The sequence below is a fragment of the Bubalus bubalis genome, chromosome 8 (assembly GCF_019923935.1).
Source record: "Bubalus bubalis isolate 160015118507 breed Murrah chromosome 8, NDDB_SH_1, whole genome shotgun sequence".
Taxonomy (NCBI): domain Eukaryota; kingdom Metazoa; phylum Chordata; class Mammalia; order Artiodactyla; family Bovidae; genus Bubalus; species Bubalus bubalis.
In genome coordinates this window covers 47,970,688-47,985,062 of record NC_059164.1, presented here as the reverse complement: position 1 = coordinate 47,985,062, position 14,375 = coordinate 47,970,688, and the positions used below count along the sequence as shown (strand labels likewise).

Below are 14,375 nucleotides of genomic sequence, written 5' to 3'. Positions count from 1 at the left end.
AGAAAGCTGAGCACTGAAAAATTGATTCCTTTGAACTGTGGTGTTGGAGAAGACTCTTGAGAGTCCCTTGGACTGCAAGGAGATTCAACCAGTCCATCCTAAAGGAGATCAGTCCTGGGTGTTCATTGGAAGAACTGATGCTAAAGCTAAAACTCCAATACTTTGGCCACCTCATGCGAAGAGTTGACTCATTGGAAAAGACCCTGTTGCTGGGAGGGATTGGAGGCATGAGGAGAAGGGGACAACAGAGGATAAGATGCCTGGATGGCATCACCGACTTGATGGACATGAGTTTGAGTGAACACCAGGAGTTGGTGATGGATAGGGAGGCTTGGCGTGCTGCAATTCAAGGGGTCACAAAGAGTCGGACAGACTGAGCCACTGAACTGAACTGAACTGAACACTTATGTATGAAATTTAGAAAGACTGTAACAATGACCCTATATGCAAGTCAGCAAAAGAGACATAGATGTATAGACCAGTCTTTTGGACTCTGTGGGAGAAGACAAGGGTGGGATGATTTGAGAGAATAGCATTAAAACATGTATATTATCATATGTGAAATAGATTGCCAGTCCAGGTTCAATACATGAGACAGGGTGCTCAGGGTTGATGCACTGGGATGGCCGTAAGGGATAGGATGGTGAGGGAGGTGAGAGGGGGGGTTCAGGATGGGGAACACATGTACACCCGTGGCTGATTCATGTGAATGTATGGCAAAAACCACTACAATATTGTAAAGTAATTAGCCTCCGATTAAAACAAATAAATTTTTAAAAAATGTTGCTTAAAAAAAAAAGAAAATATGTTTCAGGCACAGAAATACATGTGTACATAGATACAATGGAATATTATTTAGTCTTAAGATGGTAAAGATGGTTGAATCTTTATATCATGCTAAATGAAACAGTCTTACCACAAAAACACACATATTTCGTATAGTTACCTTCTTGGAAAGTAGATAGGTAGTTTGCAAGGGCTGGGGGAGAAAGAAAATGGGAGTAGTTCATTAGTCATAGAGTTTCAGTTTTGCAAGATGAAAAATTGCAGGGATCTGTTGCACAAGGTACATGGAGTTAGCACTACTGTCATCTTCAAAGTGGCCAAGATGGTAAATTTTGTGCTTTTTAACCACAATTTCAAAAGGACAGGAATCATTTTATGCTTTGTTTTCTCTGAATTTTTTTTTAAAATGAGAACTGGGTATTAAGTATTTTGCTAATTTAAATGAACTGTATTAATTGCCTTTTATTCACTCAGCTACATGATTCTGTAGATTTCCTTATTGCAAACATTGGGCTATTGCATTAATACAGTTCCTAATATTTAATGATACTTACATTGCTGACATAAATCCAACTTGTTTAGGTAGATAATTCAAATACCAAAGTCAGTTTACTATTATACCTGAAAATTTTGTATTTGTATGCTTAAGCAAGATTGACCCATTTTCTTATTTAAGTGTGTGTGTGTGTGTGTGTAGAAGCATATATATATGCATGTGTATATTGTGTGTATATATATATATAGTCATCCAGTGTTCTGCATCTTAGCTTTCAGATTTTTACCATTATGATGTTACCTGTGGACTTGTTATATATGGCCTTTATTATGTTGTGATAATTTCCTAGCTTGTTGAGTGGTTTCATCATGAAACTGTGTTGAACTTTGTCTAATGCTATTTGTCTATCAGTTGAGATGATCATGTGGTTTTGTCCTTCATTTTGTTAATATGACATATTATGATGATTCTTTAATTTGATGAAGAAGTCAGTTTATTTAACTAAAGTTTAAGCAGTTACAATGTTGCATTAGTTAACAGTACACCAAAGTGATTCAGTTATAGTTTTATATATAGTAGATATATATACTTCTCCAGATTCTTTTGCATTAGCAGTTATTACAAGATATTGAATATAATTCCTTGTGCTATTATAGGTCCTTGTTGGAAAAACATCCACTTTAAGCTATATGATATACAGTGCATCTGCTTACCAATGCAGGAGACACAGGAGATGCAGGTTTGATCTCTGGGTCCAGAAGATCCCCTGCAGGAGGAAATGGCAACCTATTCCAGTATTCTTTCCTGGAACAAGAGGAGCCTGGCAGACTGTAGTCCATAAGGTTGCAGAGTCGGACACCACTGAGCAACTGAGCTTGCACATATACAATATACATATTGCATAAAATCTTGGTGATCTAAATCTACTTTCTGATCCCTGAGTAAGAAACTAGCAATTATTTGATTTGCCTCTTTTTGTGATACACAATACCCATTTGAAATCAAAACAAAAGACTTAGTAAAGAAACAAATAATGAGAAAAATAGATATGTGTGTAGATATAGAAGTGAGAAATCAGTATTTTTCATAGTTCATTTTCTTTATAACCTTGAAAAGTAGAATTTCATTTTTGCAATTGCAAAAGAAAAACAGAATTAATGAATTTCTTAATTATTCTTTTTTATGAGAGTAGTCATATTTGAACATTATACATATTTATGTGATTAAAGTGAACCATGTGAAATTGGCATTCTTGTACTTCAAAAATAGAATACCAACAATTTGATACTATATACCATGCATGTAGAAGTACCTTAAAGGACTTGGTAAATTTTCTAGAAGTTCCATTTTGTTTTAACAGTACTAAAATACTTTGTTATTTTAACAAATGATACTTAAACTAATGTTTATCCTTTCTTGTAGTAATTACTTTCTAAAATATGTATTAATAGTTGAATGATAGTATCCTGCTAAGCTGAGTAATAGTAATTTGTACTCAGTTGTATCCTACTCTTTGTGACCCCATGGCCTGTAACCTGCTAGGCTCCTCTGTCCATGAAATTTTCCCAGCAAGAATACTGGAGTGGGTTGCCTTTTCTTATTCCAAATAGTAATTTCTGTGACTTAAAAAAGAAAACAAAAAATTATATCTATTCTTCAGGCAGTTCTCTTTTGTAGTTGGTGAATTATATCCTGCTGGTCAATGTTAATCTAAGTATGCTTGTTCTTCATTTTCTTATGGTCACACAAATTGCCTTTTGTATATAAAATGATGATGATAATTGTTATAGTAATAACTAACATTTACTGAGGGTTTACGACATGTTAAGAACTGTCCCAAGAGTTCACTTTTATAAACTTTTAAAATCCTCTTAATAATTCTGCAGTGTAGGTACTGTTACCATAGTCATACAGTGATTTAGCAACTTGCTCAAGCTCACACAGCTAGTAAGTAGCAGAGAAGGATGGTGACTGATCATCTGAACATGAGACGTGATTTGAATCATCTGTATATTTCTACTTTGTTATTTAATAATTTCATTGTTTGATGTCTTAGGAATTTTGACTTAAATACATTTTTAATACATTGTCAATGCTATATCTTATCCATTATCATTAAAAAAAAATAATATACCCCCCCTTTTTTGGGCCACAGGATGGACAGGCTGAAATTTTATATACATTTTGGAATTCAGTTACTCAAGCACTTTCTTCTCAATTTCAGACAGCAACAAATTGTAAGTATAGTATTTATTTTGCAAATTGATTTCAAAGTTTTTCAGTTACTTCAAGAAGTTTTGATCTATTGGTTTATAGAACATATCTTTCAGAAACTCCTGGGTTAATTGTCATTTCTTATGTTACCTGTATATTCAGTTATATAAGCAATAAGTTCTTTCTACACTTTTAAAATACTTAGGATATGAAATGAAATTCTTCAGAAGAATAAGTTAATTCTCCATAATTCAGTCAGGGGAACTCTGAATTTTTTCTGTGTAAAAGGATGTTTGATGTTGAAGAATTTTATTAATGCTTGTAGAGTATTTTAATTAGAATATTTTAATTCCTAACTAAGAGATATTAAGACACAGAGACCTTATGGCTTTTTCCTTTTTGTAAAAATGATGATTTGGTGAATGAACAGAGAAAATGCCCGCATCATGAGTTAAAAGTTGCTTAACCAAATATCATCTAAAAATTTTCTCTCTGTTTGTTTTTGTCATGAAATAACGGCACAGGGTAGTTCTAAACAGTGAAATATACAAACTAGCTAATATCATGGAAGTGCTTTTGTCTAATCTCTGAATGTAAGAGCATTAAATGTATGGAGGCTTTTTAAAAGAATTTTGAGAGTTTGTATGTAGTTAAATTTTTATTCAAAAACATTTACTGAAAGTACTAGTATATATAAGCATTATTTAGTCCCTGGCAGTCCTGGGTGAACAAACCACAGTACCTGCTTCCCTGCTTCTATTTGTCAAGAATTGTGCAGCAAGGTAGTGACCACAGAGGTCTTCATTCCTGTGTGGCCAGACAGAACTTATGCAGAGGATTTATTTAGGACTGATTCTCTCCATTTTCTTCTACAAACCACTCTACTCCAAGAATACTGTGTTTTTCTCTGCTTTATATATCTGTTTGGTCATCTTTTTTAATATGTAATTTACATGTATTTACCAACTTTGAGCAGAGGATTCTATGAGTTTTTGACAAGTGTTTACATCCTTATAATTGCCATTACAAGACAGAACATTTCCATCACCCCCAAATGTCCTTCATGTACTCATAGTCAGTTTCTTATTCCTGCCTCTTGGCTCCTGGCAGCTAATGGTAAGTTTTCTGTCAGTATTAGTTAGCTTTTCATAGATTTTTATAAAACTGGAATCATGCAGTATGAGAACTTTTATAGCAATGTATAGTTATTTTAAGATTTATTCATGTTGTTGCATGTTCCAGTAGTCTATTTTTACTTCTGACTAAACTTTCATTGTATAGATATATGCTATTTGTCTATTCCTCAGTTGGAGGATAACTAGGGTATTAAAGTTTGAGGTTATTATGAGTAAAGCTACTATAATCATTTACACACAAATCTTTTGTAGACATATGTCTTCATTCTCTTGGGTAAATACTTGAGTGGAATTTCCTGATCATTTGATACGTATATGTTACCTTTAAATAACTGCTGAACTGCTTCCTAAGATGAATGTATGATTTTTCATCCACATCAACAATGTATGATAATTCCTCTACCTTTTTATCAATCCATGATATTGTTATTTTACTTTTAGCCATTCTTGTGTTTAGTAGATTTTCATTGTGGCTTTAACTTCCACTGGCTTAAAGATAGTGATAACCATATTTTCACATTTATTTTCCATCTGTATATCTTTATTAATCAAGTATTCATAAAAAGTATTGACTTTTTAGCTTTATTTAATTTTTTAGCTTATTGCTTGTCCTTTTCTTCACGCTTCCCTGGTAGCACAGTGATAAAGAATCTGCCTGCAATTTAGGAGACCCAGGTTCAATCCCTGGGTTGGAAAGATCCCTTGGAGGAGGAAATGGCAACCCACTCCAGTGTTCTTGCCTGGAGAATACTTTGGACAGAGTAACCTGGCGGGCTACAGTCCATGGGGTCACAATGAGTTGGTCACAACTGTGACTAACACTTTCACTTTCACTGTCTTCTAATTATTAAGTCTTAAGATAATTTTATATATCTGGGTTCACAGTCCTTTCTCAGATGTTTGTTTTGCAGACACATCTGTCTGTGTTTGCCTTTTCATTTTCTTAATAGTATCTTCCAAATGACAAGTTTTATTTTTGAACCAGTATAACTTATCAATTTTTCTTTTATAACTTTTGGAGGATTGTTTGACCTAAGAAATCTTTGTCTAACCTAAGGCTGTAAGTATTTCCTCCTATATTTTATTGTAGAAGCTTTACTGGATTCCTTTGGAGTTAATTTTTGTGTATGGTATGAGATCATGGTCAAAGTTTATTTCTTTGCATGTGGATCTGAGATGTTATGCTTTGCCTGTTGACTGTCCTGGCACTTTAGTTGAACGTCATGTGGTTATATATGTGTAAGACTGTTTTTGGATCTGCTTTGTTTCATTTTTTTTTAATGCACATCCATGTTTGTATAAATAACGTATGATTTTCAGTTACTAGAAATTATCTTTATTTACTTAGTAATTTTGGTTATTCTAGTTTCTTACTCCATGCATGAAACTAATAGTTTTTCATGAAACCAATTATCATCATGAAATTTTCTTTAATACTTTCACACTGTAAGCCAATTATGTTTAAAGAAATACATTTATTAATACTTACATACCAGTATGGAAACACAAAGATGTAAATTTACCTACAAAATATTAAGAATAATTACAAAATTCATTAAAATCTTGGTTTTCAGAATAAAAGAAGGCTAATGTAAAAGCTCATTTATGGCTATTACAGTATTTCTGCTTTCAAGCATTCACTGAAAATGTACCTTATCACTTTAAAGCCTTTACCGAAACGTTGGAGTTGTTGTAGACTGTATTTTACTTTCTTCGTTTAATGAGTAAATTTAAATTTCATTTATAATGTTTTTTCTCTCAATATGGAAGGAGTGTACCAAAGAAATAGCCTTAGCATTATTGAAAAATTTCAAACCTTTAATCATTACATCTTCCAGTATTGTTTATGATTGGTTTACTTATCGCATTTTTAGTAGAAACTGTATAAGGTAAGCTTCATCTCAAAAATCACACAAATACTAAGTGAGTGTAATTCTGATGCCGAAAACTCAGCCTCTGTACGCTCGTACTGAATCAAATCTCAGAGACAGAATTTTGGGTGAAGTAGAAAAGAATAACATTATTACTTTGTCAGACACAGGGCAACACAGTGGGCTCATACCCTGAAAAACTTAGTGTCCCAACCTGGAGGGATTCGGTGGGGAGTTTTATAGCAGTGGTTCAAGAGCAGGGCTGCTGATAAGGGTCAGGGTATATGCAGGGCCTGGATTCCTTTAATCTGGTGGTCTCAGGTGGTCTCCCCATAAGATATGGTTCTTTTTTTGTTGTTGTTTATTTTCTGGTTGCACTGGGTCTTAACTGTTACACGAAGGGTCTACTCTTTAGGTGTGGTGAGCATATTTAGCTGTCCTGTGACATGTGGAATCTTCCCTGACCAGGAATCAAACACATGTCCCCAGCATTGGCAGGTGGATTCTTTTTTTTTTTTTTTCCGGTTTCTCTTTTCATGTGGCAGGTGGATTCTTAACCACTGGACCACCAGGGAAGTCCTAAGCTGAGGTTCCTGAGGTTATCAAATTGTGACCTTTCTGCAATGAAGAATGCTTCATCAAGTTGTTCATCTTCCATTTTTAGGGTGTTTTAGTTCTGCAGAAGAGTTCAAAGATACTGTTACATGTATCCCTTAAAACAGACCGTGCTTCAAATCTGTATGTTTGTTTCTTGCAAGCTCCTCCTTTGTCTCTGCATCTTCTCCCTTCCCTGATTAGCCACTGTTCAGATCTGCCCTCTGGAACTCAGGGAAGGTCAGGGAAGCAAGAGTCTACTCCCTACAAACATAGAATGGGGGACCCAAAGGTTTCCGTGCGTTGGAGCCCCACATGGTTCTGCTCATTTTCAGCTCTAGCGAGTGGGATTGGAATGGAAATGCCCTTGTCTGTAATTCAGTCCTGTGTCATTTCTGGGTCTGGTTGATTGAATTTTCTTCTCATCACTGATATTTTTCTCTACTTTTTTGTATATCTAATAATTTGTGATTGAGTATCAGACATGAATTTTATCTTGTTTGGTACTAGATACTTTTGTCTTCCAGTCAATATTCTTACTCTCAGATACTGCCAAGTTGCTGAAAAATAATTTTGATCCCTTTGAGTCTTGCTTTTTAGATTTATTGGCAAAACCTGAGCAGTGTTTACTTTGGAGCTAATTATTTTCCACTGCTGAGGCTAGACTTGTATACTCTACCAAATAGTTTTGGTTTTTTAGTTTGGCTTTCAGGAACAGGCACTCTTCCCAGTCTTGCATGAGGAACAGGTATATTCTCTTTAATCGTTATGCTTGTTTTTACCCCCCAAACTCTGGAAGTTTTCTCTCACATATACTGATTAGTGTTTTGCTGAATACTCAGGGTGAAACATTTGCAGATCTTTGCAGTTCTCTTTTTGTGCAGCTCTCTCTGGCATGTTGTCTTGTAAATTCTCGTTGTCTTCCTGATCTTGAGGACCATAGAGGGAGAAAGATTGCTTCCTCTTTCCTGTGCCATAGCCTGGAAACAGCTGCCGGCAATCCACTCATTTGTTTCCTGTTTCTCAAGGATCACATTGTGTTCAGTGTTTTAAAAATCATTATATCATATATTTCACCTTGTTTGTTTTTTGGTTATTTCAGAGAGGAGAGTAATTCTTGTTCATGTTACCGCATCTTACCAGAAGCAGAAGTCTCTCATCTAGCTTTAAAAACAGTTTTTATAAGTGCATTTCAAAATACTGAGTTGGCCGGAAATTTCATTCGGGTTTTTCTTAAGAAGTTATGGAAAAACCCAAACTTTTTTGGCCAGCCCAGTATTATGTAGGGTATGTATGTGTGTGTGTGTGTGTGTGCGCACTTAATGGTACCATCATCTACTTATCTTTCGTCATCTGCTTTCTTATTTTCTGTAACCATTACAAACCCTTGGCTCTTTCCACATGCCCTCCTTTTTCCCATCTGCTCATTTTGAGTAACTAACCTTTTCTCCTGGGTCAGCAGGACAATTAATGTCATTAAGAAACTCAGAAGTCTGTAACTGCCCTCCAAAGAAAAGCCTGATTTCCTTCCTCTGGGCCTTGAAGAGTAAGATAACTTTTTTCTTCATAGCCACCCATTTACTGATGGATGCCTGATCCTTTGTTTACCCCTTCCTCTCAGCAACATTATTCTTTTTTTTTGATTTTGCGTTTCCACTTTTCTTTTGATCTTTCCCCCTTTGATATAAACCTATTTCAGTTGCTCTAATCTAATTAAAGCTATAGAGTTTCTTTTTAGTTACTGTCTAATCTCTTTTATTCTAACTTCTCAAAGAGTAGTTTACATTTTTTTTTGTCTTCATTTTATTCCATCCATGCAGGAATGATGAACTCTTGCATTCTACTGACATTGCTCTCAATGAAGCAAGCAATGACATACCTCTTAATTACCAAATCCAGTGGATATGTTTCACTTCTTATCCTATGAAACCTATCTGACTTGTGTATGAGAGGAAATACAATATTTTTAGGCAGAAAACCCCATTAATATTTACATTCAGAGTAGTTGGTTGCTTCTATTAGCATTATTACTGTAATAACTTCCTTTGGGAGAACTCTTAGTGGCTCAGAGGGTAAAGAATCTATCTGCAGTGCAGGAGACCCAGGTTCGATTTATCCGTGGGTTGGGAAGATCCCCTGGAGAAGGGAATGGCTACCCACTCCGGTATTCTTGCCTGAGAAATCCCATGGACAGAGGAGCCTGTTAGAGTACAGTCCCTGGGTTGCAAAAAGTCGGACTCAACTGAGCAACTAACATAACACAAAATAAGTTTAAAAAAGCTTTTTTAAAGTAAAAATTTGAGGAAAATATTACAAAATTAAAATAAAGTGAGAAACACCTAAGAAGCTGTTGGGCTGTACCTTGCAGGCCTACAAGGCCTGTGCTTGCTTGGTTTCAAGACTAAAGAGAGAGCTGGAGTCTATTTATATAGCACAAACAGTCCGTGAAATGTAATGTAGTAATTGTGAAAATTATAGACAGGCAATATTAAGAAAATGCAACCATCTGCAGAGTTGAATATTATACACAATGTAACAGATTGTATAAGTAAGATTTTGGCAGAAAATACCTAAAGGAAAAATTTCCTAGTTAGGAACATGTTCTTTCTGATTATAAATGTTCATGCTTAGTAAAAAGAATTTCTACTTGATAAAATAAGATATATCTATGGGTTTGACAATGAATTTACTTTTTTAAAAAGGAAAGGGGCCTGAATTTGTGATTATGAAGATTCAGAGTAGCTTCTGCCAGACATGTGCAGCTTTAATTGTCTATGGCTGATAGTTATTTCCAAGATGATTTCTAAGATTTATGTCTGTTACCTCTCTGTTATAGTTTCCAGATAATAACGGTTGTTAACCAGCCTGTTGGGTTATGGTACACATATTTTCAAGTCTCAGTAGAAACAAGCAAAATAAATATTACATCGAAAAGATGCTAGTGCCCTTTTATAAAAGCTTAAAAAGATTTTTTGAAATATGCTAAAAATGTTCTGGCAAGTAAATCTGTTTTAAAATATTTAAAGCCCTTTGTGCAGTTTTAGTCTCTCAGAAGTCTTAAACAACGGAAGGACTTGAGTCATAGACTTAAGAGAACTACACAATATATATTTCTAGTGCTTTGGAAAATCATATGTGAATTGGAGAGATACTTTAGGAGATATGCACATTTGAAGATTTAGAAAGCTTTCAGGCTTAAAATGTATGCTAAAACGCATTACCTTTACTTTTAAAAAATACAATAATAAATCAGGAGTCCAATCTTGCCAGGAAGTAGAGGGATAAACAAGCTATGCATTTATAAATGCTTTATTTAATGTAGATTAAAAAATGTTAGAATGGTTTCCCAATTTGTCCCACCTGTGCCTACCCCAGTGTGTCCACGGGTCCATTCTCTGTGTCTGCTTCTCTATTCCTGCCCTGCAAGTAGATGTATCTATACTGTTTTTTTCCCCTAGATTCCATATATATGCATTAATATGCAGTGTTTTTCTCTTTCTGACTTCAGTCTGTAGGACAGACTCTAGGTCCATCCACATCACTACAAATGACCCAGTTTCTTTTCATTTTATGACTGAGTAGTATTCCATTGTACGTATGTACCACATCTTCTTTATCCATTCATCTGTTAGTGGACGTTTAGAATGCTTCCATGTCCTGACTATTGTAAATAGTGCTGCAGTGAACATTGAGATACATGTGTCTTTTTGAATTATGGTTTTCTCAGGGTATATGCCCAGTAGTGGGATTGCTGGATCATATGCTAGTTCTAATTTTAGTATTTTAAGGAACCTCCATACTGTTCTCCATACTGGCTGCATCAATTTACAGTTCTACCAACAGTGCGAGAGAGCTCCCTTTTCTCCACACCTTCTCCAACATTTATTGTTTGTAGATTTTTTGACGATGGCCGTTCTTACCAATGTGAGGTGGTACCTCATTGTAGTTTTGATTTGCATTTCTCTAATAATGAGAGATATTGAGCATCTTTTCAGGTGTTTGTTGGCCATCTGTATTTTCTGTGTTTTATTTTTAGCCATTCTGGTGGATGTTGAGTCAAATCACATTGTGCTTTAATTTTTATTTCCTTTGTGATTAATGATATTATTCACTATTCCATATGTACTTTGGCCATCTGCATATACTCTTTTAAAAATGTTATTTTCTATAGCATTGTCTGTCTTACTGATTTATAGTATTTTATTTACATATTATGAAATATTTTGTTTGTTTCTTTTGTCTCCCTTTGGCTGACAGGTAATTGCTATTTTAATAAGACTGTCTCTAATTCTCCCCTTTACTTAGGCATGCTTCTCCCAAGTTTTTTTAATTTTCTTTTTAAGATTTTTTTTTTTTGACCATTTTAAAAGTTTTCATTGACTTTGTTACAGTATTGCTTCTGTTTTATGTTTTGGTTTTTTGGCTGTGAGTTATCCAAACCAGGGATGAAACTCCCTCCCCCTGCAGTGGAACGTGAAGTCTTACCCACCAGATTGTGAGGGAAGTCCCTTGTCCCAGGCTTTTAATTGAGAGATTGGAGGTCTTTGTCCCCTCAGCCCTGAAATATTGAAGCTGATTTAGCTCTGTTCTCCAGAGATTTCCAGACAAGCTCTTTAGGCTCCCACCAGAATCTGTTGGATGTCTTCATGGGAAGGAAGACCTGCCTCTCTGTGTTGGTAGGCGTGTTCTCTCATCTTAGGTTTCCTATGATATGTTTCCACAAATATGAAGGATATTTTAATTTCCATTCTTTGAAGCTTTGGACCTGGTTCCCCAGCTTCCCTTGCAACTACATAACTGAGTGGGTCTTCTATAGGTTACTCAAGTTGAGACTTGTTAAGTTTCAAAATGTTCATTCCAGTCTCATAAATCACCAAAAGCCTTGCCTGTTTTCATCTTCTCCAGCAAAGGTTCTCTGCATGGGGCAAGCTTGACTTTTTAAAAATACGTCTGCCCTCTTTAGTTGTTACCTTGGGAGCACTGGTCTCCTGCCACTCTTCTTCCCCCGTCTCCCTTAGGATACAGTCTCAACGTGATGTTTTATTTGGTTCCTTCCTATCCGCTTAGCAGTATTTTTCTCCCTTCTAATTTTTTTTTTTTTTTAAATTTCTGTCCTGGAGTGTTAGTTCTTGAATGAATCACCCTCTTACTTCTCAGTATTTACAAATACTGAAGCACCTGTCTGTAATCATCCTCTTCATCTAGATAATTCAGATTCATCTTTTCAGCCTCAGTTTAGAAATAAAGTGTTCCTTGATTCTTCCCTCTTCATCATTGTACTCAAATATGGGTATGGCATCCTCTCTCTGCTCCCACAAAGCTCTAACATGTTCCCAGTTTTAATCCTTATCTCACTGCATTGTTATGGCTCACCTCCTTCAAGATTGTCCGAATCTCCCACTAGGCTGTAGAGAAACCATCTATGTGTACCTCTGTTCCATGCTTTATTCCTGTCACTCACATGGCACAGTGCTCAATACAAAATAGACATCCTGTTGAAATGGATTCCTAAAGTGTTACTTTAATAGTAAAGGCTTTATGTATTAGGAAATCTGAGGAAAATGCAAACTGAAAATAGAAATACTTTTCATTAAAAAATAGCACATATAAGGTAAATGAGACCTTAAAATATGAAATACTTTTAGAAAGTAAACAATATGTATATGGGATAAACAAGGATACAAAAGCATGATTATTATAGGATCAGATCAGATCAGTCGCTCAGTCGTGTCCGACTCTTTGCGACCCCATGAATCTCAGCACGCCAGGCCTCCCTGTCCATCACCAACTCCTGGAGTTCACTGAGACTCACGTCCATCGAGTCAGTGATGCCATCCAGCCATCTCATCCTCTGTCGTCCCCTTCTCCTCTTGCCCCCAATCCCTCCCAGCATCAGAGTCTTTTCCAATGAGTCAACTCTTCGCGTGAGGTGGCCAAAGTACTGGAGTTTCAGCTTTAGCATCATTCCTTCCAAAGAAATCCCAAGGGCTGATCTCCTTCAGAATGGACTGGTTGGATCTCCTTGCAGTCCAAGGGACTCTCAAGAGTCTTCTCCAACACCACCGTTCAAAAGCATCAATTCTTCAGTGCTCAGCCTTCTTCACAGTCCAACTCTCACATCCATACATGACCACAGGAAAAACCATAGCCTTGACTAGACGGACATTTGTTGGCAAAGTAATGTCTCTGCTTTTGAATATGCTATCTAGGTTGGTCATAACTTTCCTTCCAAGGAGTAAGCGTCTTTTAATTTCATGGCTGCAGTCACCATCTGTAGTGATTTTGGAGCCCAGAAAAATAAAGTCTGACACTGTTTCCACTGTTTCCCCAGCTATTTCCCATGAAGTGATGGGACCAGATGCCATGATCTTCATTTTCTGAATGTTGAGCTTTAAGCCCACTTTTTCACTCTCCACTTTCACTTTCATCAAGAGGCTTTTGAGTTCCTCTTCACTTTCTGCCATAAGGGTGATGTCATCTGCATATCTGAGGTTATTGATATTTCTTCTGGCAATCTTGATTCCAGCTTGTGTTTCTTCCAGTCCAGCATTTCTCATGATGTACTCTGCATATAAGTTAAATAAACAGGGTGACAATATACAGCCTTGACGTACTCCTTTTTCTATTTGTAACCAGTCTGTTGTTCCATGTCCAGTTCTAACTGTCGCTTCCTGACCTGCATACAAATTTCTCAAGAGGCAGATCAGGTGGTCTGGTATTCCCATCTCTTTCAGAATTTTCCACAGTTTATTGTGATCCACGTAGTCAAAGGCTTTGGCATAGTCAATAAAGCAGAAATAGATGTTTTTCTGGAACTCTCTTGCTTTTTCTATGATCCAGGATAGTAGGATATAAAATAATTTTTACTTTTTTCCTTATGCCTTCATTTATTTGATATTTTAAAGTACTTTATATCATTAGTTATAAACTATGAAACAGTTTTCATTGAGGTAAAACAAGCCTAGGCTACTTAATTAAGTCTTCCATTAAAATTTGTTGAATGGATAAATGTGATCCTGTAGTTAAGAAAATGAGTCAAGTGCTCAGGGTTGAAGAGTAGATTGAGATAAAAAAGAGTTCAGAGGAGAAAATCCCTACTTTACCTCACGTAGCAAGGTACATCTCAAGAAGACCAAAGAATTATATGTAAAATATAAAGCTATTCAAATGCTAAAAGAAACACAAGTGAGCAAGCTAGGTGTAGGGAAAACTTCTCTGATTTAATTTCTAGAAGCAATGATGAGAAGATTGATAATTTGACTGTGTTAAAAAATTTAC

At 35.8% G+C, this 14,375-nt stretch overlaps 1 protein-coding gene across 2 annotated transcripts in view; it reads left to right on the top strand.

The window, feature by feature from the left end:
- Window positions 1-14,375, top strand: part of COG5 (component of oligomeric golgi complex 5) — a 285,394-nt gene that overhangs the window by 188,950 nt on the left and 82,069 nt on the right. For both annotated transcript variants that reach the window (XM_044946598.2, XR_006552749.2), the window contains exon 11: window positions 3,438-3,519. In XM_044946598.2, the coding sequence (XP_044802533.2) occupies window positions 3,438-3,519 (82 nt within the window). The remainder of the gene's footprint in view (window positions 1-3,437; window positions 3,520-14,375) is intronic.